At 46.5% G+C, this 22,494-nt stretch overlaps 8 protein-coding genes across 8 annotated transcripts; 4 read left to right on the top strand and 4 right to left on the bottom strand.

Moving 5' to 3' along the window:
- Window positions 1-361: 361 nt before the first annotated feature.
- PADG_04374 (UTP glucose-1-phosphate uridylyltransferase) lies at window positions 362-1,885 on the top strand (the record flags this gene model as incomplete). The annotated part of the gene is made up of 1 exon (XM_010761521.1): window positions 362-1,885. The coding sequence occupies one exon, from the start codon at window positions 362-364 to the stop codon at window positions 1,883-1,885; it is 1,524 nt and encodes a 507-aa protein (XP_010759823.1).
- A 2,502-nt stretch (window positions 1,886-4,387) lies between these two features.
- Window positions 4,388-6,459, top strand: PADG_04375 (uncharacterized protein; the record flags this gene model as incomplete). The annotated part of the gene is made up of 7 exons (XM_010761136.1): window positions 4,388-4,427; window positions 4,530-4,635; window positions 4,725-4,835; window positions 4,932-5,207; window positions 5,269-5,518; window positions 5,583-5,896; window positions 5,964-6,459. The coding sequence occupies 7 exons, from the start codon at window positions 4,388-4,390 to the stop codon at window positions 6,457-6,459; spliced, it is 1,593 nt and encodes a 530-aa protein (XP_010759438.1).
- Window positions 6,460-7,828: 1,369 nt separating this feature from the next.
- Window positions 7,829-9,292, bottom strand: PADG_04376 (histone deacetylase HOS2; the record flags this gene model as incomplete). The annotated part of the gene is made up of 1 exon (XM_010761522.1): window positions 7,829-9,292. The coding sequence occupies one exon, from the start codon at window positions 9,290-9,292 to the stop codon at window positions 7,829-7,831; it is 1,464 nt and encodes a 487-aa protein (XP_010759824.1).
- A 753-nt stretch (window positions 9,293-10,045) lies between these two features.
- Window positions 10,046-11,439, top strand: PADG_04377 (uncharacterized protein; the record flags this gene model as incomplete). The annotated part of the gene is made up of 2 exons (XM_010761523.1): window positions 10,046-10,097; window positions 10,160-11,439. The coding sequence occupies 2 exons, from the start codon at window positions 10,046-10,048 to the stop codon at window positions 11,437-11,439; spliced, it is 1,332 nt and encodes a 443-aa protein (XP_010759825.1).
- Window positions 11,440-12,032: 593 nt separating this feature from the next.
- On the bottom strand, window positions 12,033-13,249 carry PADG_04378 (DNA-directed RNA polymerase III subunit C34; the record flags this gene model as incomplete). Its single annotated transcript, XM_010761524.1, has 2 exons — window positions 12,033-12,846; window positions 12,975-13,249. The coding sequence occupies 2 exons, from the start codon at window positions 13,247-13,249 to the stop codon at window positions 12,033-12,035; spliced, it is 1,089 nt and encodes a 362-aa protein (XP_010759826.1).
- Window positions 13,250-13,914: 665 nt separating this feature from the next.
- PADG_04379 (Hsp90 cochaperone STI1) lies at window positions 13,915-15,921 on the top strand (the record flags this gene model as incomplete). The annotated part of the gene is made up of 5 exons (XM_010761525.1): window positions 13,915-13,979; window positions 14,052-14,245; window positions 14,328-15,045; window positions 15,102-15,696; window positions 15,769-15,921. 5 exons carry the CDS (start codon window positions 13,915-13,917, stop codon window positions 15,919-15,921), a joined length of 1,725 nt encoding a protein of 574 aa, XP_010759827.1.
- A 1,290-nt stretch (window positions 15,922-17,211) lies between these two features.
- On the bottom strand, window positions 17,212-17,778 carry PADG_11755 (uncharacterized protein; the record flags this gene model as incomplete). Its single annotated transcript, XM_010761681.1, has 1 exon — window positions 17,212-17,778. The coding sequence occupies one exon, from the start codon at window positions 17,776-17,778 to the stop codon at window positions 17,212-17,214; it is 567 nt and encodes a 188-aa protein (XP_010759983.1).
- A 24-nt stretch (window positions 17,779-17,802) lies between these two features.
- On the bottom strand, window positions 17,803-19,707 carry PADG_11756 (uncharacterized protein; the record flags this gene model as incomplete). The annotated part of the gene is made up of 6 exons (XM_010761682.1): window positions 17,803-17,999; window positions 18,078-18,273; window positions 19,060-19,217; window positions 19,285-19,366; window positions 19,435-19,631; window positions 19,689-19,707. The coding sequence occupies 6 exons, from the start codon at window positions 19,705-19,707 to the stop codon at window positions 17,803-17,805; spliced, it is 849 nt and encodes a 282-aa protein (XP_010759984.1).
- Between the last annotated feature and the right edge of the window lie 2,787 nt (window positions 19,708-22,494).

Raw genomic sequence — 22,494 nt, forward strand, 5'->3', positions numbered from 1 at the left:
CTGAAAGGAAACATCATGGCAAGTCGCAGTCACACATGGTAAGCGCCGGATGTTTTTCTTTTACGTGATTACCCTAGAATAGGATCTTGGGTGGACTGGACTCGGATGTGAGGAAAATGGTTCCGTATCCAGCGACTCTCAAAAATTGTCGGGAGTCAGTGAGTGAGAAGTTTCTGGAACTGTAACCGAAATACCGCCCGTGGATACTCCCGATGGGCGTTTTAATATAACCTGCAATCCGTCAGCTTCTTCCCACTTCGACTGCGCCCCCAAGCTCTAACTCTTTTTTTGCACGCACACCTTATCTGTTGTGTACTTCCATGCTACGAGTCTGCTCTGTCTACCCTGCCCCCTGATCACAATGGCGATTAGCATCCCTGGAGTACGCAACGGTGTTACTAATCATGACTGTGATACCCAGGCCTTCGAGAATGCGTCCACCAATGTTGCAGCCTCCCAGATGCACAACGCCCTCAATGCGCTGGCCGATACCGTGACGGATCCCAAGGAGAAGAAGCGTTTCGAGGCAGAGATGGATAACTTCTTTTCGCTCTTCCGACGGTATCTGAATGACAAGGCCAAGGGCAATGTGTTGTCGTGGGATTCCATCGCGCCACCGCAACCCGGCCAAGTCGTCGAGTACAGCAACCTAGGCAATTCCGCCTCCGTCAACTTCTTGAAAAAGCTGGCTGTGATCAAGCTGAACGGAGGCCTCGGCACTTCCATGGGCTGCGTTGGGCCTAAGTCTGTTATCGAGGTCAGAGACGGCATGTCCTTTTTGGACCTGGCTGTCCGGCAAATCGAATACCTGAACCGCACCTACGACGTGAGCGTGCCTTTTGTGCTCATGAACTCCTTCAACACCGACGAGGACACCCAATCGATCATCAAGAAGTACGAAGGACACAATATTGACATCTTGACCTTCAACCAATCGAGATACCCCCGTATCCTGAGAGATTCCCTCCTTCCCGCCCCCAAGACCTACCAGTCCCCCATCACTGACTGGTACCCCCCCGGCCACGGGGACGTCTTCGAGTCACTCTACAACTCCGGAACCTTGGACAAACTCTTGGATCGAGGGGTGGAGATTGTCTTCCTTTCCAACGCAGACAACTTGGGTGCTGTGGTCGATATGCGCATTCTGGAACACATGGTGAAGAACAAGGCGGAATATATCATGGAGTTGACAGACAAGACCAAGGCTGACGTAAAGGGTGGCACCATCATTGATTACGAGGGCCGGGCCCGCCTGCTCGAGATTGCTCAGGTACCCAAGGAGCACGTGAATGAATTCAAATCGATCAAGAAGTTCAAGTACTTCAACACCAACAATATCTGGATGGATCTGCGCGCTATCAAGCGCGTCGTCGAGAACAACGAACTGGAGATGGAAATCATCCCCAACGAAAAGTCCATCCCAGCAGACCGCAAGGGCGAGGCGGACATCTCCATCATCCAGCTTGAAACCGCCGTTGGCGCCGCCATCCGACATTTCAAGAACGCCCACGGGGTCAACGTCCCACGCCGCCGTTTCCTGCCCGTGAAGACCTGCTCCGATCTCATGCTCGTCAAGTCTGACCTGTACACCCTCAAACATGGCCAATTGGTCATCGACCCCAACCGGTTCGGAGGCACCCCGCTGATCAAGCTCGGCAGAGATTTCAAGAAAGTCTCCGATTTCCAGAAGCGGATTCCCAGCATTCCTCGAATCCTCGAGCTTGACCACCTCACCATTAGCGGTGTGGTTAATCTTGGCCGCGGGGTTATATTGAAAGGGACTGTTATCATCGTTGCCACCGAAGGCAGCACTATTGACATCCCGCCTGGCTCAGTTCTGGAGAACGTTGTTGTGCAGGGGAGCTTGCGGATCCTGGAGCATTAAGCTAACAGTTTCTCTCTCAAACCAGCACCGCTTCTTCTCTCTCTCTCCTCTCTCTCTCTCTCTCTCTATCTCTCTCTCTCTCTATATATATATATATCTCTCTCTCTCTCTCTCTCTCTCTCTCTCTCTCTCTCTCCCTCCCTCCCTCTCTCCCCCCCCTCTCTCTCTCTTCTCCCTTTTGATCTCCCTTTACAACTGATGGTTTTATTTGAGCAAGGCATGATTACGGGCGTTTGAAATCCAGGCATAATTTTCGGCTGGATTGTAAGCTCATGTTAAAACATGTTCTTCTATTGTTCTCCTTGCGTACCTTATATCGACGACAATTTTCCTCCCATGGAGCAAACACTGTTCACTTATGTTACTGTTTCTCCGTTATCTCCTTTCGCTAATTATGGGTCCCCCCTTCCCTTTTTTTTTTAAAAAAAAGAAAACCTTGAACCCTTCCGCTGCTGAATGTTCCTCCTTGTCTCGTTACCTTGAAATACCGAGATCTGGGAGATGGCTTAGCAGGGACCGTGACCCCTCTCATCCACCATACATAAACACCCTTTTTTCCTAATTTACAAAAGAAAAAGAAAAAGAAAAAAAAAAAGAAAAAAAAGAAATATCGATACATCGTTAGGTGAAATATGTGGACAAACATGTATAAATAAGAAGAAAAAACCACAAAAAATCCAATGAAAGTTGTTTTCATGTCTCAATATACAATTGCTCTAGTTTCCCTTTCATCGACGAAAATGCAACGGGTATCAGATTTATCATGCTTTTCGCTAAAGCACCCATTTACTAGAATTTAGTCGCAATGATATATTATCACCACCATGGTTCCAACAGTGCAAGGTTGAACAAGGTTTGATGAATTGTGGTGATAATTATTATACCACGACAGATAAGCAAGATCAGCGCTGGAAGGGGGAACCCTAAAAGAATCTATCTATACAACCTCGCCACAGCCCACTTAACTTGTAATAAAAGACGAGGAGGAATCCCGCGTCTCCCATAGAAGCAAACTCGCAGAGCAAAGTTGTAACTTCGCCGTTGGGAGAACAACCCACGGTAATTGATCTCTCCGAAGGTTATTCAACTATAACTAACTGATGGCTTTAATTACTCAGGCATGAGGTCAGCAACGGGGGGGGGGGGGGTTCAAATTGCGTCGAACTAGCCATTAGTCGTTAGCCGAAATCTAAATTACGTGTGTGGAGGGGGCACGTGACCAGGGTGGTAGCGGGTGCCCAGCCAAACAGGCGGAGAAGGGTGACGTAAGACAACAAAGCTTACTCTGCCAAAAAACCAGCGCACTTTTCTTCCGAATTTTTTTTTTTTTTTTTTTTTTTTTCTTTCTCTCTCTCTCTCTCTCTATCTCTCTTGTTGTTAACTTAACTAAGTAGCTGACTAGTTTTATCTAGCTAGTTAGCTAGGACTAGTGACATCAGTAATATTCAACCGGTTTATTTATAACATATATATATATATATATATATATATATATCCATTATTTCAACTATCATATGGCTTCTTTCTCACAGCTTGGCACAACAGGCTCTCAAGTTATTTAGTTCCTGTTGACCTAAACTGCGGGTCTCCGTCATACTTACCCGTGATTCTGCCGTAAGATTTGAACCGACCCATCCACTTACTCGTCTCTCCCCATTTCTTCCCTGCTCCGGTCTCCGCGACCTCTTTTTCTCCCCTTGTAAAACCTCATCCATATCAAGTGTGTTCGCTGGCGCGTCCTGTAGAGCCCCAGTATCCTCACCTAACCTCCTATCCGGCCTCTCCCTTCTTTGTGTCTTGCTTGGAACTTGACGGTTGTTGAATCCATTCTCAAAGCCGTCCGTACCTTGAAAAAAAAAAAAAAAAAAAAAAAAAAAAAAAAAAAAAAAAAAAAAAAAAAAAAAAAAGAAAGAAAGAAAGAAAAGGAAAGAAAGTGCGCTTTTTAAAATATCCCATACTCCCTCACGGTTTCATGCCATCGATTTACCCTCAGTCACCGCCCTTGATTTTCTTTCTTTTTATTTGCCAATCCGCCCTCCTAAATAGTGACATCTCTACGAACTTCTTCACCATCATCGTCAATGCCTTGACCTGCGAGACTTTCACGAGTTCGTTTCCTTTCTTTTCCTTTGATATACGTTTTCCAACTGCTGCGGATCCCCGACCCCGAATTGCGCTAGGTACACCCTGCAAACCCCGTAATTTGGAAAGAAGAGGAAAGAAACCGAAGGATTGGGATAAGGAAGAAGGTCGCAATGCTACCGAAGCTTTCACTAGCCCAGCATGTCCATTGCCACAGAAGCAACCGGTCCTCCGTAAATAGTGCGTCAGGAGCCTCCGCCTCTATATCCATGCATTGCCGCCACTTTATTCTCCATGTCTTCCGCAACCTCCCGTTTCTAGCTCAGAGCTGCGCCTGAAAGGCCTTCTAACTGTTTGTGTTGCGGTTGTATAGATAGTGTCTCGTCGCTAGATGAACCGAGCAGGTCCTGTTCACCTACCATGGGAGAGGAGACGGTGATAGAGCCGGAACAAGGGAATGGTGAATGCTCCCCCCAACCTCTGCAGGAGGTGCAATTTTCATGTAAATTCAAGGATACTGATTCTTTTTACGTTTTGTTTTATCTTTAACAAAATTGGACAGTCCTCAGTCATATAATTGCCCAACTACGGCCCGGTGCGGACTTGGGCCGGGTCACTCTACCTACTTTTATACTGGAACCTCGATCGATGCTGGAACGAATCACCAAGTGAGCTTGATGGATTATATATTTCCCGCCCTTGCTCTCAGTGGAGGAATAAGCAAATGCTAACGAAGAAAAATTTAAACTGTGGACAGTTTCATGGCTCATCCCGAAACCCTTCTTCCGATGCCGACTATTGACGATCCTGTCGAAAGATTCGTTTCTGTGGTTAAATTCTACCTTAGTGGGTGGCATATAAAACCTCCGTGCGTATTGAAGAAGATCCCATCTACCCCATACGCGAACATAACGGTAACTAATAAAATTTTTTTTTTTTTTTGTGGCCCTTGGTGGGATATTAGAGGGGTTAAAAAACCATTGAATCCCATCTTGGGCGAAACGTTTACATGTTATTGGGATTATCCTGACGGCACCCGCAGCTTCTACATCGCTGAGCAGACTTCCCACCACCCTCCAAAGTCGAGCTACTTTTTCATGGCCCCTGAACACTTCATACGAATAGACGGTACCTTGAAACCGCGGGGCAAATTTCTAGGAAATTCTGCGGCAAGTTTGATGGAAGGGATAGCAATATTATCTTTCTTGAATAGGGGCGAATACGGGAAGGGTGAAAGATAGTATGTTTAAAATTGTTGATGAATGGCAACGGGCTTCATTTGCTAATTACTTAATTGGCAGTATCGTCACGCAACCAAACATGTACGCTCAAGGTATACTCTGGGGAAAGCTGAAGTATGAGCTCAAAGGCCACAGCGAGGTGAAATGTCCCGAGAACAATCTGACTGCAGACATAGAGTTCAAAACCAGGGGTTACTTTTCTGGAACAGACAATTCAATAGGGGGTTTCATAAAAAACGAGAAAACTGGTGAGATACTTTATGAGCTCTCGGGGCTCTGGAACGCTGAAATGTTTATAAAGAATGTCGCTGTATGTGCATGCAACGCCGCCTACTTCCATTTTTATTGTGTTCTTAGTCTGACACAGCATGCAGACTGGCCAAAAGGACCTTCTTTTCAACGCCAGGAATGCGAAACATACGCCACCTCTCGTCAGGCCACTCGAGGAGCAGGATCCACGCGAATCACAGAGGCTTTGGTATAAGACCGTCCAAGGCTTACTTGCTCGGAACCAGGAAGTTGCCACTGAGGAGAAAACCAAGGTCGAAGATATGCAACGGCTAGAGGCATCAAAACGCGTGGAAGATGGTGTTGAGTGGCGGCCTAAACTTTTCCGGGCAGTTCGAGGTGGTCCAGGTGGACCAGAGGAAGGGGAGGAGGATCTTGATTGGATTCTGAAGGCGCATGTGTAAGGATTTCCTACCTGCCCCTCTTTTTCGTATCTTCCTAATTTGTATCTAACCCTTTCATCACAGAGATCCTTTTAACCCGACCTTGGCAACGAAGCAGATCTTATCTGTCGCACCAATTCTCCCTGGCCAAAAGCCATCCCAACAATTCGCAATACCGCCCCACTCAGCACGATCGAGTGGAGACACCCCGTCATCATCCGGAAAATCTGCATCAATACCAACAACGGCAGCATCGGCAACCACAAGGCACAATGGCAATTTAATAGACTTTGGCGAGAGTAACGGGAGCAACGGCAACGCACACTCCGATGAGAACAAAGTTTCAAAGCTGGGGCCATCAACAGGGAATACGACGGCTTCCATGGATCTCCTGGGTGGAGGTGGAGATGGCCATGATGACCATACCCATCACCGCGTTCAATCCTCCGCAAACCCCCACCACATGTTGGATCTCATGACGCCGTTGCAGCCCACAATAAGCCAAACGCAAAGCCGACCAATGCATAGGCAGGATTCCATCGAGTCGGACAACGATGAATTCGTTGATGCGCGGGATTGAAGGGGGCACCAAAAGGAATGGAGGACGTACTTTTTGCGTTACCGTCAACAACGGGCATGCATGGCAATTGCGGATGAGCCCCGATTCAGCGCACGCGAAGATTTTATCATTAACTCACCCTACCCGCTCCCTCCTTAAAAAACATATTTTGGTTTATCTCACCTAGCTTCTTATATCATTATTGTCAGGGTCCCCTCCTGCCTGATTATTCTTTGGATTTTTTGAACCTCCACCTACCTACTACCTAATTTATATCCTAGGAAGACAGAAGAGAAAGCAGCAAGCAGAGGATATATATTCTAGAACTGGCATCATGGAATTAAACACATGGAGTCCTTCATCTTTTGTTTGATCTTTGACAAGTGCATACGGGCAGGGAAGAAAAGGGAGAGAGGGAGGGAGGGAGGCATGATAGCAGTAAAAGGGGGGACTAAGGAGAACGGCAAGCAAAGTGAAAAAAGAACCATTATCAGATTCTCCCTCATAACCTGCATACAAACTTACTCATTGTTATGATGATGACTATTATTTATTATATTGGCATTAGCTTTAGCATCCATCATGAATCATGATAATGATTCTTTTGCTTTTGTTTTGTTATTGCATTACTGTTTCTGCCTCGCTCTCGTTCCTCCTTTCAGTCGATTGGTTCAGGAGATTGACAAAAGAAAAAAAGGGGAGGGGGTGGAGGAATTTCCAATTTCTCACTAGTTAACAGAACCACTTTTAACCAAACCGTGTTTTTCTTTTTCTCTTTCTTTTTCATCCCTACACTGATTATATATATATATATATATATATTTCAATTTGCATGGCCTTCCTTAACAGTTTTATATAGAATAAAAGAAGCATCAGTATTACATATCAACCAAGGTTTGAAGGGAACGTTATCTGAAGTTGTTGACGCACCATTGGCATATCACCTTGAAAGTTTGATGTACAGTGGGTTGATTAGCTGGTCTCTTCCTATCTGTAACTAGGCAAGAAGGAGAGGGATGAAGGAAGAAGATAAGGCAAATCAAAAGGGAACCGAAGAAACTTTGAGAGGGAACCCTGACGTAGTATGCATGCATCTGTTGGAGACTCCATATAAGTGGCAAGAAAAAAATGGAAAAAAAAGAAAAGAAAGAAAAGAAAAGAAAAGAAAAAGAAAATGGCAAAAAGATCTATTCCAGAAACCGAAGAGGAACTCCCGTAACCAGCCATTCCATCCATACCATGTATTAATACATGAAACAAAACAATACCGTAAACCTAAACACGAATCGTGGGGGAAACAGAACAAAACAATCTAGATATCTCAAAAAGAAATCGGGAAATGAAAATGAAAAAAAAAAAAGAAGGAAAATACAAAAGACAATAAGCAACCTCAGGCATACAACTCCCCGCTAATCCCCAAACCCTTCTCCAAACCCTTCCTCTTACTGCATTTCCCCCCACTGCTCCCCGCCCCTTCCCTCTCCTCCTTCTCCTCCTCCAGCCTTTCCTTCTCCTCCTCAATCTCCTTCTCAACATCTTCCCGTAATCCCATGATATCCGGCGGAATATGGCGCATCTGCACACTCGGCGCGCCCTTGAGATACCGCAGTTGCTCCAGCACCGTCTGCGTCACGATCTCCAGATATGCTTTGGTGTTGCGATTCTCCAGCCTGCGCATGTCCGACAACGGCGGGAAGAGCGTACAGTCGGGCTTGAAATGGTTGCGGAAGGGGAGGCAATCCGGCAGCTTGGGGTTTAGCTGGGACGCGGCGTCGATGCAGATTGCTGTTTCGTAGGCCCAGAGTCGCGAGACGTTGCGCGGTGTGTACCCGCCCCCACCCAAGACGAGGGTTGGTAGGCCGAATGTCTTCGTGTATGCGACGCAGGCGCCATGCGCGCGGATGTTGAGGTTGAAGCAGCCTAGTCTGTCACATCCCAGGCTGTCCGCGCCGCACTGCAGGACGATGGCGCCGGGTTGGTAGGTGCGGATGCAGGGGCCGATGATGGATTGGAAGAGGGAGACGTAGTCGCCGTCTTCTATGCCGTCATGCAGGGGAACGTTGAGAGCATGGTGCGCGCCTGGGTTGAGTGGGTTTGGCGGACCCGTGTCATCCAGCCCCCCCGTGCCGGGGAAGAAGTTTGTCTTGTCGTACTTGTGGAAGGAGACGGTGAGGACGCGGTCTGTGGACCAGAACGCCTGCTCGACACCGTCGCCGTGGTGAACGTCTATGTCTATGTACATTACGCGCGGGTACAGGCGGAGGAGTTGCAGGATGCCCAGGACGATGTCGTTGATGTAGCAGAAGCCGCTGGCTTCGGATTTCTTGGCGTGGTGGAGGCCGCCGGACCAGTTGATGGCAATCGCGGATTGGTTGTTGCAGAGCTTGCGTGCGGCGTCAAGAGTGCCGCCGGCATAGTGTGAGCAGTAGTTGAAAAGGCCGTCGAAGACGGGACAGTCGTCGCCAATGTTGAAGCTGGAGATGCGATCGCTGAGCGCCGTGTCGTCCATGTCTGCTGGGATGACCGATTGGAGGAAATCGAGGTATTCTGAGCTGTGGAATTCAGCCATCTCTTCATAGGTGGCCTGGCGCGTCTTGTACAGGTCCATGGCATGGTGCATGCCATAGGCCATGACAATTTGTTTGGTCAAGGTCAGTCGCCATGGTTTCATGGGATGCGACGAGCCAAAATGATGCGGCTCGACCAAAGGATTTGCATGCCATGACACTGTGTATCCCTTTGGGCGCTTGAAGCCTTCATTTTCTATTTCATGCGCAGTCTTGCGGTCCGTTGTTAGGGTCGTTTGGGCCACAGGCGGAGGGGCGTATTCCTGGACAATCGTTGATCTCGCCATACGAAGAGCCAGAAGGCAAGTTTCAAAGAGTGCGAATTTAGTGTTGATGATATTCACGATATTATCATGTTCGGTCCCACTGATTCCCTGAGACAAAAAAAAACAAAGAGAGTGGGTGTCTCGTAGCCCAGATGTCTAATATGCGATATGGCGATGTGTGTGTTATAATAATGATATGCGCATTTCTCGTCGAAGTTTTGGATGTAGGCGAATAAATATCCTTGGCCACAGGAAGTTTGAACATCAAATCAAGGTCCAATCACGGGACAGAGCTCGGATTATGCGCCACAGCAACGACCTGGCTCTAGGCCCAATACGGCTAGTATCCACGCCCCACTGTGGCGATTCCGCCGCCTTATCAATCTCAGTGGTCCGTGCACACGCGTGACTAACTAATGCCATTTTTTTTTTTTTTTGTACTAGCGTCTGTTTTCTCCAATGGATTTCTTTGTGGACATCGTTCATCTGTCTTCCCTTCTTCTTCATCTCCAATTACCTGCTGCTGTCGACATCTCACAACACTCAACGTTGACACCCTGACTCACGTAACGACTTTCTTGCCAACGCATATTCAAACAGTGCGCTACAGTTGGACCCCACTGTACACGGATAGCTGAAAGTTAAACGTCCACTTGTCCACGATCACTGACTGCACTGTGATTGCACTGTGACCAGATGGGACATCGCCCGTGACCCAAGTTTGAGTTGGCCCTTCTGTGTGTTGATGTATCGGAGTGGGCTGGCTTAGTGAGTATGGCACATACAGAAGACTGTTCAACTGTTCTGGAGCAGTTCGTTCATGATGGTAGGTGCTCTCTTGAAGCTGCTATTTCAATGTGATCCAACTAACAGACACATCCGATACAGTTGCGAACTTGCCCGCGGAGATTACCCACCTGATGGAGGAAATTCAAGCTAAGGATAAAATAATGCAAGAATGCCGTATGACGATAAATTCCCGCGACAATAGTCTGCAAAAATTCATCAAACAGCATGGAAGCCACGTTCCCAACCCCAAGGAAGACAGCTACAGCAGGACGATATTACAGAACTTGGATCGCAGCCAGGTGCTACAGGATGACAAGATCCAACTGAGCGAGAAGGCATGCATGTTGCTCGATCGCCAAATCAAGAAGCTAGACATTAAGATTCGAGAGCTTCAAAATGATGGGGTCCTTTCAAAAGATCCACCCATCCCATCCCTCTTCCGAAATAAAGACCAATTCCGCGAACCGCAAAAGCCAATCTTGCCAGAACAAGCACCAGCAGAAACATCATATGCCTCACCTCTCAACCCAACATCTGGGAATTCGGCTCTACAATATAACCTCCCCCATAGAGCAAACAACACCATAACTGGACGCTCAGCATCCTCCGCAGCGGCCCTTGCCGCCTCGCAAACCAATGTCCGAAATTCCGCTCCCGCTACCCCAGCCTCCGCCATTCTCCATCTTCAACAGCGTCGCGAGTCTTCCGCAGGTGCCGTGGATAATAAACGTAGACGCCTCAACACATCACTCGGAAACGTTCCAGCTGCTTCCTCGAACCTACGCCAATCGTCCCTTGGCCCAGGCACGCCAAAACCAGGTACTCCAGTAGCATCACGTGCGGGAAGTGTAGGGCCCCGCGCCACAACGGTAGCAAAAAAGCCACCGCCCAAGAAGGTAGCGCCGCATCAGCAACAGGCACGGCGCAAGACAGCGACGGTGGGGAAACCCACAAAGCGTTCATCAAGTGGGAATGGCCGTCTAAAGGTGATTACGGCGAATATCGCGGCTGCCGCGGCATCAAGGAAGAAATCGCCATCCTCCACCACTGGCCTTGTAGAAGAGGAAGAGGAAGAGTCTGTCCTTAGCAGCGCTGAGGTGTCGGAATCGGAAAATAATCTGCCGGCGTCGAAACGGAATGCTGGGGCGCGTGGCGCTGGTGCTGGTGAATCTGAGGGGGAGGCTGATGAGGAGGAGGATGAGGGTGGAGAGGATACGAAGACTTATTGTACGTGTCGCAGTGTTAGTCATGGTGATATGGTGGCGTGTGACAATGATGAATGTCCCTACGAGTGGTTTCACTGGAAGTGTGTTGGGTTGACGAGGGAGCCGTTGGGGACTTGGTATTGTGATGAGTGTAGGAAGAATTTGGGGAAGTGAGGAGGTTGTGTACGTCATTATATGAGACATAGGTTATGGATCAACGGAATATATCCAAGTAGTAGAATTTTGAGAGATTGGACAAATACTTCTGCTTTCCATGACCTTGGATCAGAGTTCGATAGTCTATCTACCTTCTTTTAGGGACTTTTCTTGAAGGAAATAAACGAGGATATGAACATTCCACGACAAATGAAAAAGAGAAAAACTTGGGCAAATACTTTGCAAAATCAACTTTGTTCCGTTTCCAATCATATTCCCTCCCCCAGCTGGCTTTTATTCAAGTGGAAACGAAAAATGCCCTTCAAACTCCGTCGCTATGCTTAATGCTACACAATATGGTATATCAAAAATAATTTTGTGGAGGGATTGTGGATGATCGTGTCAGCGCACAGAACTCGCACAATATATATGGTTCAGCATATGATCCTCTATACATTGCTTCAATGGGGAATAAATCAAACCTCAAAAGGTAACATAGAATCAGGGCCAATGTCGTCGTAGTAGTCGTCATCGTTATTGTCGTTTACGGGTTAAGTGAGAGGCAGAGAGGAGTCGAACTCCCAGGGATTTTGACCGCCAGACCACCACATTCAAAATGCCATCGATTTCTTCAACCATTCGTCAAAGTATTCGCAATTCGTTGCATTGACCGGACCACCTTCCTGGCACAGCGTGAACACAGGACATCGTCCGCACGGAGCCTCTGTCATGCCATTTCCACCAAGGATGAGGCTATCCTGATCCGCGTTGTTTCCGCCCTTTTTGTCGCCTGTTTGTAAACCCAGATCGCGCTGCAGGGATATCTGGTTTGGTTTCTTGACGCTCTTGTATGCAGCTCCGTCACGAAGTGAGATCAGTTTCCCATCAAAGCAAAGCATCTCGAGCAGTTGTGAGATGCTAGATTCGCACAGAGTGACGGGGGTAAGGCCCGAGTTGTTGATGGCGTTCGTGATATCCGTCACAGTCGGATATCCGCTGTAGGACGGTAGGTATGGTATATATTGGGGTTCACCCTTGGAACTATCTTGGCGGACTTTCTGTCTCTTGACCTTACGCTCTGCAGCTGCCTGGTCAAACCAGCTTCTCGAGCTCACCCAGTGTTCAATCCAGCCCCCTATACCGCGGATAAAGTCAACATCCAAAACTCCATCCGTAAACCATGCACCTCCGGTAACATCTTCGCTTGGCTGCAGGCCGGACAGCATGTACATTTTCCTCTGCGGATATTTGACATTGCGCACGGATTTGATGTAGTTTTTCGTCTCCAGGGATTTCAGGGAGCGGTTTACGATGGTCTGGTGAAGATTGGTGCGCGTTTTGATTGTTCGTGTCCAAACACCACCGCGGCCCGTCGATTCGACCACGCTGTAAATGAGACGTTCTTCCGCATTGAGGTTTTGAAGTCTGTCAAGGGTTAGTTTCCATATCAGACGAATCCCACACAATTGCCCCGTAGCGTTTAAAGAAAATTAAAATTATATTAAAAATAAGCAAAAACAAACATAAATAAAAAATTATGTCACCACACTTACTTTTCGGCATCTGCCTGCGCAATGATTTTCCAAGCAAGACGGTCATCACTTCCGTAAAGTATACGCATCAAGCTCTGGTCCACGAGTGACTGCGCACATTTCATTAACAGGGAGAGGTCATTTTTGGGGATGATACCCAAGTTGAGCAAATCTTGCTGGTAGAACAAGTGATCGGGAGGGAAATCGGAAAGGCATCGCGCATAAAGAGCTGCGGCCAGCTCCTTATGGTCTGCCATTTCGACCCCCTTCGCAGAACTAACAGAGGAGGTGGGCATGTTTGAAGACAGGAGTGGGATCTCCAGGTTCAAGCGGAGGAGCAAGGATCACTGTGAAAGAGTCATAGTCAAGCAGTGATCCTCCATCCGAGTCAAACCTGCAAATGTGCGTCCAAAACTATAACATGGAGATGGAAGATGGGATGAAAGGACAAGGAGGTTGTTGGTGAAGAGTGCCTGGTTGTGTGTTTGTTGTATACGTTTAAGTCGCCTGCGCCCTCTTTTTTTTTTTCTTTTTTTTTTTTTTTTTTTTTTTTTTTTTTTTTTTTAAATGTGGGGGAGTCTCATTTCCTAATCGGGAAGGAGCTGGTTGGAATTTCGAGCTCCAAACGCCGCAGTATTGTAATTACAGTATTCTTTCCTGTAACTTGCAGTGTGGTACCTATGTAAACATACAAATTCGGGTGGGGCATTAAGTCATCGGTAAGCATCCGCAACCTTACGCTGCGTCAGCACTTGTACCGACTGAGCTCGAAATTTCCAGAAGCTTTTGTTGGACGCGAACAGGTTAAACATTACACCAATCCCCCGCTCATTTTTCCCCTCCTGATTGTTTTTTTTTTCTTCAGCAGTCAACAAACTATCTTCTGCCTGCTACTGTCTTGTCTTATTGTATACCAGTTTAGTATTTCCCAGTCGCCGTACTGATTAAACCTAATAAAATAATGGCTGATGCTCTGAAGGCGGAGGGTAACAAAGCCTTCGCAGCGAAGGACTTCAGTTTGGCAGTGTGAGTGCTTGTTCAAAGAGCTGGTTGTGGTTGATGTTATAATTATACCCCTGTTAACAGTGCTTGAGATAGTGAGAAATTCTCTGAAGCAATAGCAATTGAGCCGGAGAACCATGTTTTATACTCCAATCGCTCTGGAGCCTATGCCTCCCTCAAGAACTTCCAAAAGGCCCTCGAGGATGCGAATAAGACAACAGAGCTTAAACCAGACTGGGTGAAGGGTTGGGGCCGGAAGGGAGCGGCAATGCATGGACTGGGCGATCTGAGTAGGTCTTAAAAAGAAATCTATTGCCTTTTTACCTATCATGTATTCTCGTGTCCCGTAAAAGGTGACTAACTATTCCCCAGTTGGTGCCAATGATGCCTATGAGGAAGCCCTCAAACTTGACCCCTCTAACGCACAGGCCAAAACCGGACTTGAGGCTGTCAAGCGGGCAATCGACGCGGAAGCCAGGGCGGATGGTCTGGGCGGGGACCCGACCGGTGGCTTGGGAAGCATGTTTAATGACCCACAATTGATCACCAAACTTGCCTCAAACCCGAAGACATCCTCTCTGTTGGCCGATCCGGACTTTATGGCGAAGCTTCAGCGTGTGAAGCAGAATCCAAACAGCATCGGAGAGGAGTTGAGAGACCCCAGATTCCTCCAGGTAATGAGTGTGTTGCTTGGGATTGACATGTCTTTTGCCCAACCTCCGGAGGCTGGAGGCTCTGCGAGGGAGCCAGAAGAGGATGTCAAAATGCACGATGCATCACAACCTAAGAAAGAACCAGAGCCAGAGCCAGAGCCAGAGCCCGAAGATGAGGAGGCTATTGAGAAGCGGAAGGCCAAGGAAGCTGGTGATAAAGAGAAGCAACTTGGTACAGAAAACTATAAGAAACGGCAATTCGACGCTGCGATCGAGCATTACAACAAGGCCTGGGAGCTGAACAAAGATATCACATATCTCACTAACATTGGAGCTGCTAAATTTGAGAAGGAAGATTATCAGGGGGCTATTGAAGTTTGCGAGAAGGCCATTACCGAAGGTCGAGAAATGTTGGCTGATTTTAAGATCATCGCAAAGTAAGTTGGAAAGTTACTGCACTACTATATCATCTGTACTTACGTGCCTGGAATAGGGCCTTCGGAAGAATTGGCACCTCGTATGAGAAGCTGGGAGACCTGTCAAACGCTATCATCAATTATCAGAAATCGTTGACCGAACACCGTACACCAGATATCTTGACCAAACTTAGAAACGCGGAAAAAGCTAAAATCAAGGCTGAGAAAGATGCTTACATCGACCCAGAAGAAGCAGAAAAGGCAAGGGAGCTTGGTAACCAAAAGTTCAAAGATGCAGACTGGCCGGCTGCTGTGGATGCTTACACTGAGATGACGAAACGGGCGCCTGATGATCCACGTGGATACAGCAACCGTGCAGCAGCATTGATCAAACTTATGGCTTTCCCAGGAGCTGTTCAAGATTGTGATGAAGCGATTAAGCGAGACCCGAAGTTTATTCGTGCATACCTAAGAAAAGCGCAGGCTCTCTTTGCCATGAAAGAATACAATAAATGCATGGACGTATGTACGGAAGCAGCCGAACATGACGAGACAGGTGCCCATGCACGGGAGATCGACCAACAGCAGCAAAAGGCACTCGAGGCTCAGTTCAGTGCTCGTGCGGGTGAAACCGAAGAGCAAACTGCAGAGAGAATCCAGCGCGATCCTGAGGTATGTTTTGTATAACTGCTCCCAGACCATAAAATATGAAATGTCACTAATCCGTCTTCACAAACTTTATAGATTATGTCCATCCTTCAAGATCCCGTCATGCAGAGTATCCTTCAACAAGCCAAGAGTGACCCAGCCGCTCTACAGGAGCACATGAAGAACCCAGGCGTTCGGGTGAAGATCCAGAAACTGGTGGCTGCGGGTGTTATCCGCGTGGGAAGATAGATATCGCTTATGGATTTCCATCGCTCATGGCTGCTTATTGATCTCAATACGGAAACAAACTGATAAGAGATATTTGACTGCCACTGTTATTCTATTTATTTGGTCATTCATTGACGTTTGAATTGGAAGAAGGAAAGTACTCATTCCATTCAGAAGTGCTGCTTAACCTATGTTACCGGTGGGATATGAGACAAAGTTAGAAGATGAGCTGATCCGAGGAATTTCAAGGTTTAATTGCTATGTTATTCATTTCCTTTCTATATATTGAGCATCGTTGGAGCGTGTTGATTTGAAGTTACGTATCGTTTGATACCATACTACCATTAAAAAGATGAAAAATAATACTTCATGAATCCAGGAGACCCGCCGTTATTATCATAATCTCTACCGCGTCGTTGAAGCTAGTTGAATCTAAAATCGCAAAAATAAATAAATAAAAGTAAAAGTAAAAGCACTCGTTGAATATTGAGATGACCACGAATAGTTTTCTGGGTGAAAGCATCACCGAAGAGCCGGCTTCGATGTATCGTAGCATCAACTCTCAAAACCCCATATTGCGGCGCGGCACCGACAACCCCCACTTCCTTCACAAATTCATCCCATGCGTGTAGCGATTCCTGCAATTTTTCCGCATTCTCCTCACTCAAGTCCCTTGTTCTCCAAGATCCTATTTTCCACCATCCCTTGCAAACCACCTAATACCCAAAAAGTTCCCATTCCATCACCGTACCCTCTGCATAGATAATAAATCACCATCTGACCCATTACTATTGCTATTACAGCATGTTAAAAATAGATCCCAAGATTTACCCCTTACGGGTACAACTTCCCGTCCCTTGAAGGCAGGATATGGATGCGTGATCCCTGCCAGATAAAGGATTGTCAGCGTTATATTCATAACCGTTGCAAATGCAAGCTCAATAGCTGTCCTCGCTTATTGCTGCGGCTGACCGTTCTCTTTGGACCTTGTTCACGTATAACAGCTGTTTAACGGCAGATATCTCAGCAGGAGTGGGACACTTATGCCCCCTTTAGCCGTGAACCTTTTATACAACCATGAAGGAGCAGTCAGTCGCTGCAAATGCCCAGTGCGGTTCATACCAGACAAACGAGTTCGCCCGTCCAATATTCTCAAGCTAATTGCCATAGCATTTACTAATATGTTTGAAAATATCCGCAGCGATAACACGGAATGCTTCGAGAAGCAATCCCTCTGCCCCATTGTCGAAATGAATATGATAAATGTATTATCCAGCTCGCCGGATTCGTGGGGCCGTTCAGGAACACGTCCTATCTGCATATCCATCCGTTGCACCATGCCCGCATATGCCGTTCCCCCATCGTTCGCAACGAATAGCGCTTCTCGTCATTAGTCAATGTCTCCCATTCACCGGAAAGAGTACGATCTCCAGGAGCAACTACATCATGCGCCACGACATGTTGTGGAGTGAGATCTAGTTCATTTAGCCTTTTTATTCTCTCTTTCAGCCTCTGGGCCGTTGTCGTAACGACCTCGGCAATCCTGGAAGTCCTGATCGGGAGCTTGGAGAGCCAAGTGTGGTGCTGAGAGTGGGAGATATCCGAAGAAGGGTTACTCCTTTTGCATATCTGTGCTATCGTTCTGATACTCATGAGTTTATCTGCGAATGCATCTGTAGAGTAGAAATTGGGGTCAAGCTCCGAGAGGTTGATTTCCTTTTCGTCTTCTACATTGAGAAATGGGGTGGATTCAAAGATGCCTGGTAGTTCGTCTGAATTCTGAAGTTGGGGCTCCCATCCCATATGGTTTGCAGCCCCCTCTGTCTTGTTATCAGTCTGCGCTCTCAGCTCATAGTGATTAATCGCTTTGGTAGTCATACTGGCAGCAAGGTAAACGCTCTCTCAAACCCCCTTTTTTGACACATACTGATCCGGGGTAAGACACAGGTGCCATTTCCCTGACGTAACCGTATAATAGCCCGCATCTCGAAGTATTTCAGGAACAGCAGCAACTCTACCTCTCAGATATCCTTTGTAACCCAGCTTTCCCCTATGAAGCTCCTGGATAGTCTTAATCATGGCGCCAACACCCGCAGTATCTAGTTTTAGTAGATTAGGTGAGCCATTGATTCAAAAGGAATTCATCTTCCGTCACAGAACTTATCCTGCTTCCTTACGATCATCCGTCCCACTCAGCAACATGCACCTCGTCGGTGAACTTGCCGATGCCGCATGGAAATCTGTGAGCCGTAGTCCATCCCTTGCGAGATAGTCCAGGTTAGGGGGTATTGACTCCTCTCCCAAAGCTCCACCGTCAGAAAATCCGAGGTCATCAGCGACGGGAATGAGGAAATTGGGCCGTTCGGACATTTTCTGAAATATCCTTTGCCTTTCAGACTAATATACTTTGTGTAGCTGGGCAAATTTTTTGGGAGCTCGATCAGCAAGATCCATGGAAGGGTGCAATGCAGAATAACATCGCAAAGGACTCTATGGCTTTTATATAGGGGTCATTTTTTAAGTGTTCTCCCGTTTTCTTCTATAATTACGGGAATGACACTGTCTTATTACACAGTGTAGATAGCGTAACTCTTAATAGCGATGGATTTCTCATGATCAAGGGTGAATTTGTGTGCTCTATTTATCTCAGCTCTATAAGGGGGCATCTGCAGTTTCAATCCCAAGTCTTGTTTCTCGCCCATTTCGCTTCAGATGGGTGAGAACTTCGATAGCAAGTGTATGAGGAGATCTACACGAAGATTGCGCAGCATTAGGGGTGGCATGAGAATTAACCCGAGATGATATGGAGCTCCATCAACAACGCGTCCCGATTTCACCAGAATTTGGAAAACACTTGAAGTACATTGAATCATAGTAAATGAGGATATAGAGAGAGTGGTTAAATATTATAGGACAAGAAATTAGTCGTTAATCAATACTCTTCTTGATACATAAGATATCAACGATAATAGAAACATGATGCAAAAATAGTGCAGACTAAAATATCAGGCTGGCAGATAACTAGTTACCCAATGAACCTCAGTAGAAGTATGTTTTTCCAACCCAACCAGCACTCAGATGCTTACGGTTAGCTAGCACGTATTGCAGAATGGACACATTGACGAAGAAAACGTGAGCTGATAATAGGCAAATACTCACCGTGCACCCAATCACATAGAGGGATCTGTCTTTCTGTCGGAAAATTTGGCTACCGGCAATGCCTGTTGCATTTGCTGCCATGTTGAACATGGCCATTGTAATAGATCTTTCTTCTGCTGAGCGACTATCTACGGCCAACCATGAACCGTTGATGGGATCTATTCATGTTGTCTGTTATCGATCAGTTTTTAATCAAGAGAGTTATAGGTGTATAAAGGCACTTACGATGTACGGCATAAAAGGCGATGGAGAGGGTAAGCATTGCGAATCGGAGATGTAGGTGAGGATATATCATCCAATTAGTTGCCTCTATATAATAAAAAGTTTAGTTGCTCACTCGTGTTGCTAGTGACTCAGGTGCCATTATTTGCGTACCGCTTCTTTTAGTTGTCGCAGTGATATAGAAGCTCGTCTCCTAGCTTTCGTGGGATCATCTTCAATCACTCTTCGGGGTAGAAATGCCGCCTCCCTTTGCGAAAAATAACGAAATCCAACCTGCGAGGTCGGGATTTCCAGTGCTTTCGGAAAGAGTACAATGAACGCAATAACGGTGAGGATTGTGTACAATCCCTCTATCTAAAAGGGTATTAGCCCATACGTAAATCAAAATATATTAAGTTGAGCCTTACGATGAAGAGCCATTGCCATCCTGCCAGCCCGCAAATCCCTCTCATCTGTAATCTGAAGACAATAGGTTCCTGAAATTAGCACCTCCAAAACTAGGGTAGAGAGGGAAAAGGCAATGTAATGAGATATCTTACAATCCATATATTGTTAAATTACTCACAGCTCCAGCACATATGCTTGCGGTAAAAACAAAAAAAAAAGAAAAAAAAAAAAATATGGCGAATCTCCTGCTTGTCTCGTCGCGTTTATACCACGTTGTCATGGTATATTGACTGGCAGGCATAAAGCCAGCCTCACAGATAGATACTGCTAACCGTCGGTCTTGATGCTCTACTCTACAATATGAGGATGGACGTAAACCCAAGTAACATCCTAGTAATTATGAACGCCGGCAAACCTTTTTGAAAAGCCTGGAAGGTGGACACGAATCCCCTGAAATTATCAATATAAAAATACACAAAAGACAACAGGATAGAGAGCACACTTACCACCCAAGAATTTGGCCGCCTATCCACATCTGTGGACCCAGGTAGAAAAGAATCATATTACTGGGGATCTGGTAATGATGATGGTATTTAGAATGCGTGGCGTTGTAGAATAAGCAATCATTAGAGTTGGAACTGGGGTATCCAACCCACCGATATGGTCCCAAGTGACATGAGCAGTTGACCGGTGTTGAATTGATCTTGGCTAATGCCAACATCTCAGAAGACATAGTCTGTCAAGGCATTCCCTCTGCCAATTACATATATAGGATGAATACAAAAAAAATATTTATGCAAGGTATGCTTGACATGATGAAAGAGTGTATTAAAGAAAGATAACATTTCAACCACTGTGGGGATTACCGCCGTTGAAGGATGAGGTCGGACACACATTCGGGTGTACCTCACAATCCATACCTTGCAGGCACCCATCAGAGAATGAGAACCATCGTCTTTTCAGAGAAAGGCGTCAAGGAGAAGCAGAAACATCTTGGAGAAGCCGGAGTTCTCTCCCTCCCTCCCCTTCTGGTTCTTCCTCTGACGAAAAACGAAAACGTATTCTTCCAGACGTCTCTTGTATGACTTCTTTCCATTTTTCTCCAGCACCCATAGTTCAGAACAACTAGGAGAAGCAGTCAAGGGAGGAAATGGTATTACTATTGATTTGAACCATCATTGATTGCGCTTTCAATTTCAACTTTGCGTGTCCAGCTTGGTATACGGGTGTTGGGAATCAATTCGTTTGCCTGTCGGACTGTCTGGAAATGAACATGCAGATGGGAAACACCAGATATTTTGATTCGTGGTCAGTTTGCTCAGAAGCTTATCGGCGGACAAACCCTTGTTAGCGTTCCTTGCGGAGTTCTCCGTCTTGATGTCATTTTTATCAGTTTATCAAATTTAATGACATGGTTATGCATGCTTTCTTGCCAGTTGGTTTACACATATTCCGTAGACAGGAGGATGACAATAGCATCACTCCGTGAGTAGATACAATCAACCATCGCCAATTCAGCAGAGAGTGAACACATTGAGAATCTGATTGCAGATATTTTTTATATTTGCCGAGTCGATTGTGTGATCCCCCGCAAGGCTCATCATCCATGTCATCAAGCCGAGATACTTTGGTAGACTGTTGAATCCCCTGCGGAACATATGCGGGGTTCCTTGTCTTCTTTCCATGGTTTCCGGAAATAATAATCAATTATTCTTCTAAATGAGGTTCAATTTTCACCGGTTCCTGTGGATAGATAGGACCTTGAATCCTTGGTTCGGCATCGATTTTGTTTATTCACCCAACATTTTTGGAACGTCCCAATCTCGAACGAAAAACAAAAGAAAGGTCGAAAATGTACACACAATGATGACTAGTTTATACCAGAGGAAATTGCTGTCACCAGCCACATCGCGAAACGATAAATATTTACGCAAAATTCCAGCCACGAGGCTATTTACCTTCCCAGGTTTTCAGCTTGCCCGCATCAGCCCCTGGTCTGGACAAACAGGGAGGATTTCAATATCTGTACCATTTTTCAGTGGCGAATTTGAGGGTCTTTTCAGACAAGCCACAGCATGTCACGATTTCGCATGAGGCCCGAGAAATTGAACATGGCGAATGGCGGCACACGCCGGCTCGCCTATTGGTCTTGTCTGATCAAGCTGATTTAGTGCAAAAGCAAATGCTTTTGGCGGGCTAGGCATGGGCAGCTCCTCATCCTGTAACTTTGGTGATCTTGAGTGAGAGTGGGCCTTTTTTATTCTTCTGTAATTATTTTTTTTCTTTCTCAAGGGAAAGAAGAGAGGTGAGAGCTGTATTAATAAATGCATCGTTCCAGGTGAGACGCAATCGGGGGACGGCGGGCTGGGAGATGGTTTAAACAACCTTTGGTTGCACGATGGGTGTCTAGTTTGGTCTCTAGGCGTGCATACAAGAGACCCAAGAGTTTCTTGGCGATATCATTGGGCGATTTGGAAGATTAAAAATTGGGGTCGATGGGTGTAACGGAGGTTGCAGGGCTCGTTTGTTCGTGAGAAACCCGAGTTCGTTTAAACAGCCGCCCTCCCCCCCCCCAAACCGTCAAATCAATTTTGATGTTATCCGAAGACAGAAACACATGCATTTCCAAACGTATTTTTTCATCTACGTCACCCGCCTAGGTAATATTCTATGAAGTTTCTCAAACACAAGGGGAAATGTGGGAGAGGGTTTTATTTTACCCTCGCTCTGTCGCCGGGATCGTGGCTTGCCGTGCAAGTATGGAGACTTCGTGAAGTGTGTGGGTCATAACTGTCTGCTGCTGTCTGCTGTGAGGGCGCGCGTTCT

Source organism: Paracoccidioides brasiliensis (genome assembly GCF_000150735.1).
Source record: "Paracoccidioides brasiliensis Pb18 unplaced genomic scaffold supercont2.4, whole genome shotgun sequence".
In the NCBI taxonomy this organism is placed as follows: Eukaryota; Fungi; Ascomycota; class Eurotiomycetes; order Onygenales; family Ajellomycetaceae; genus Paracoccidioides; species Paracoccidioides brasiliensis.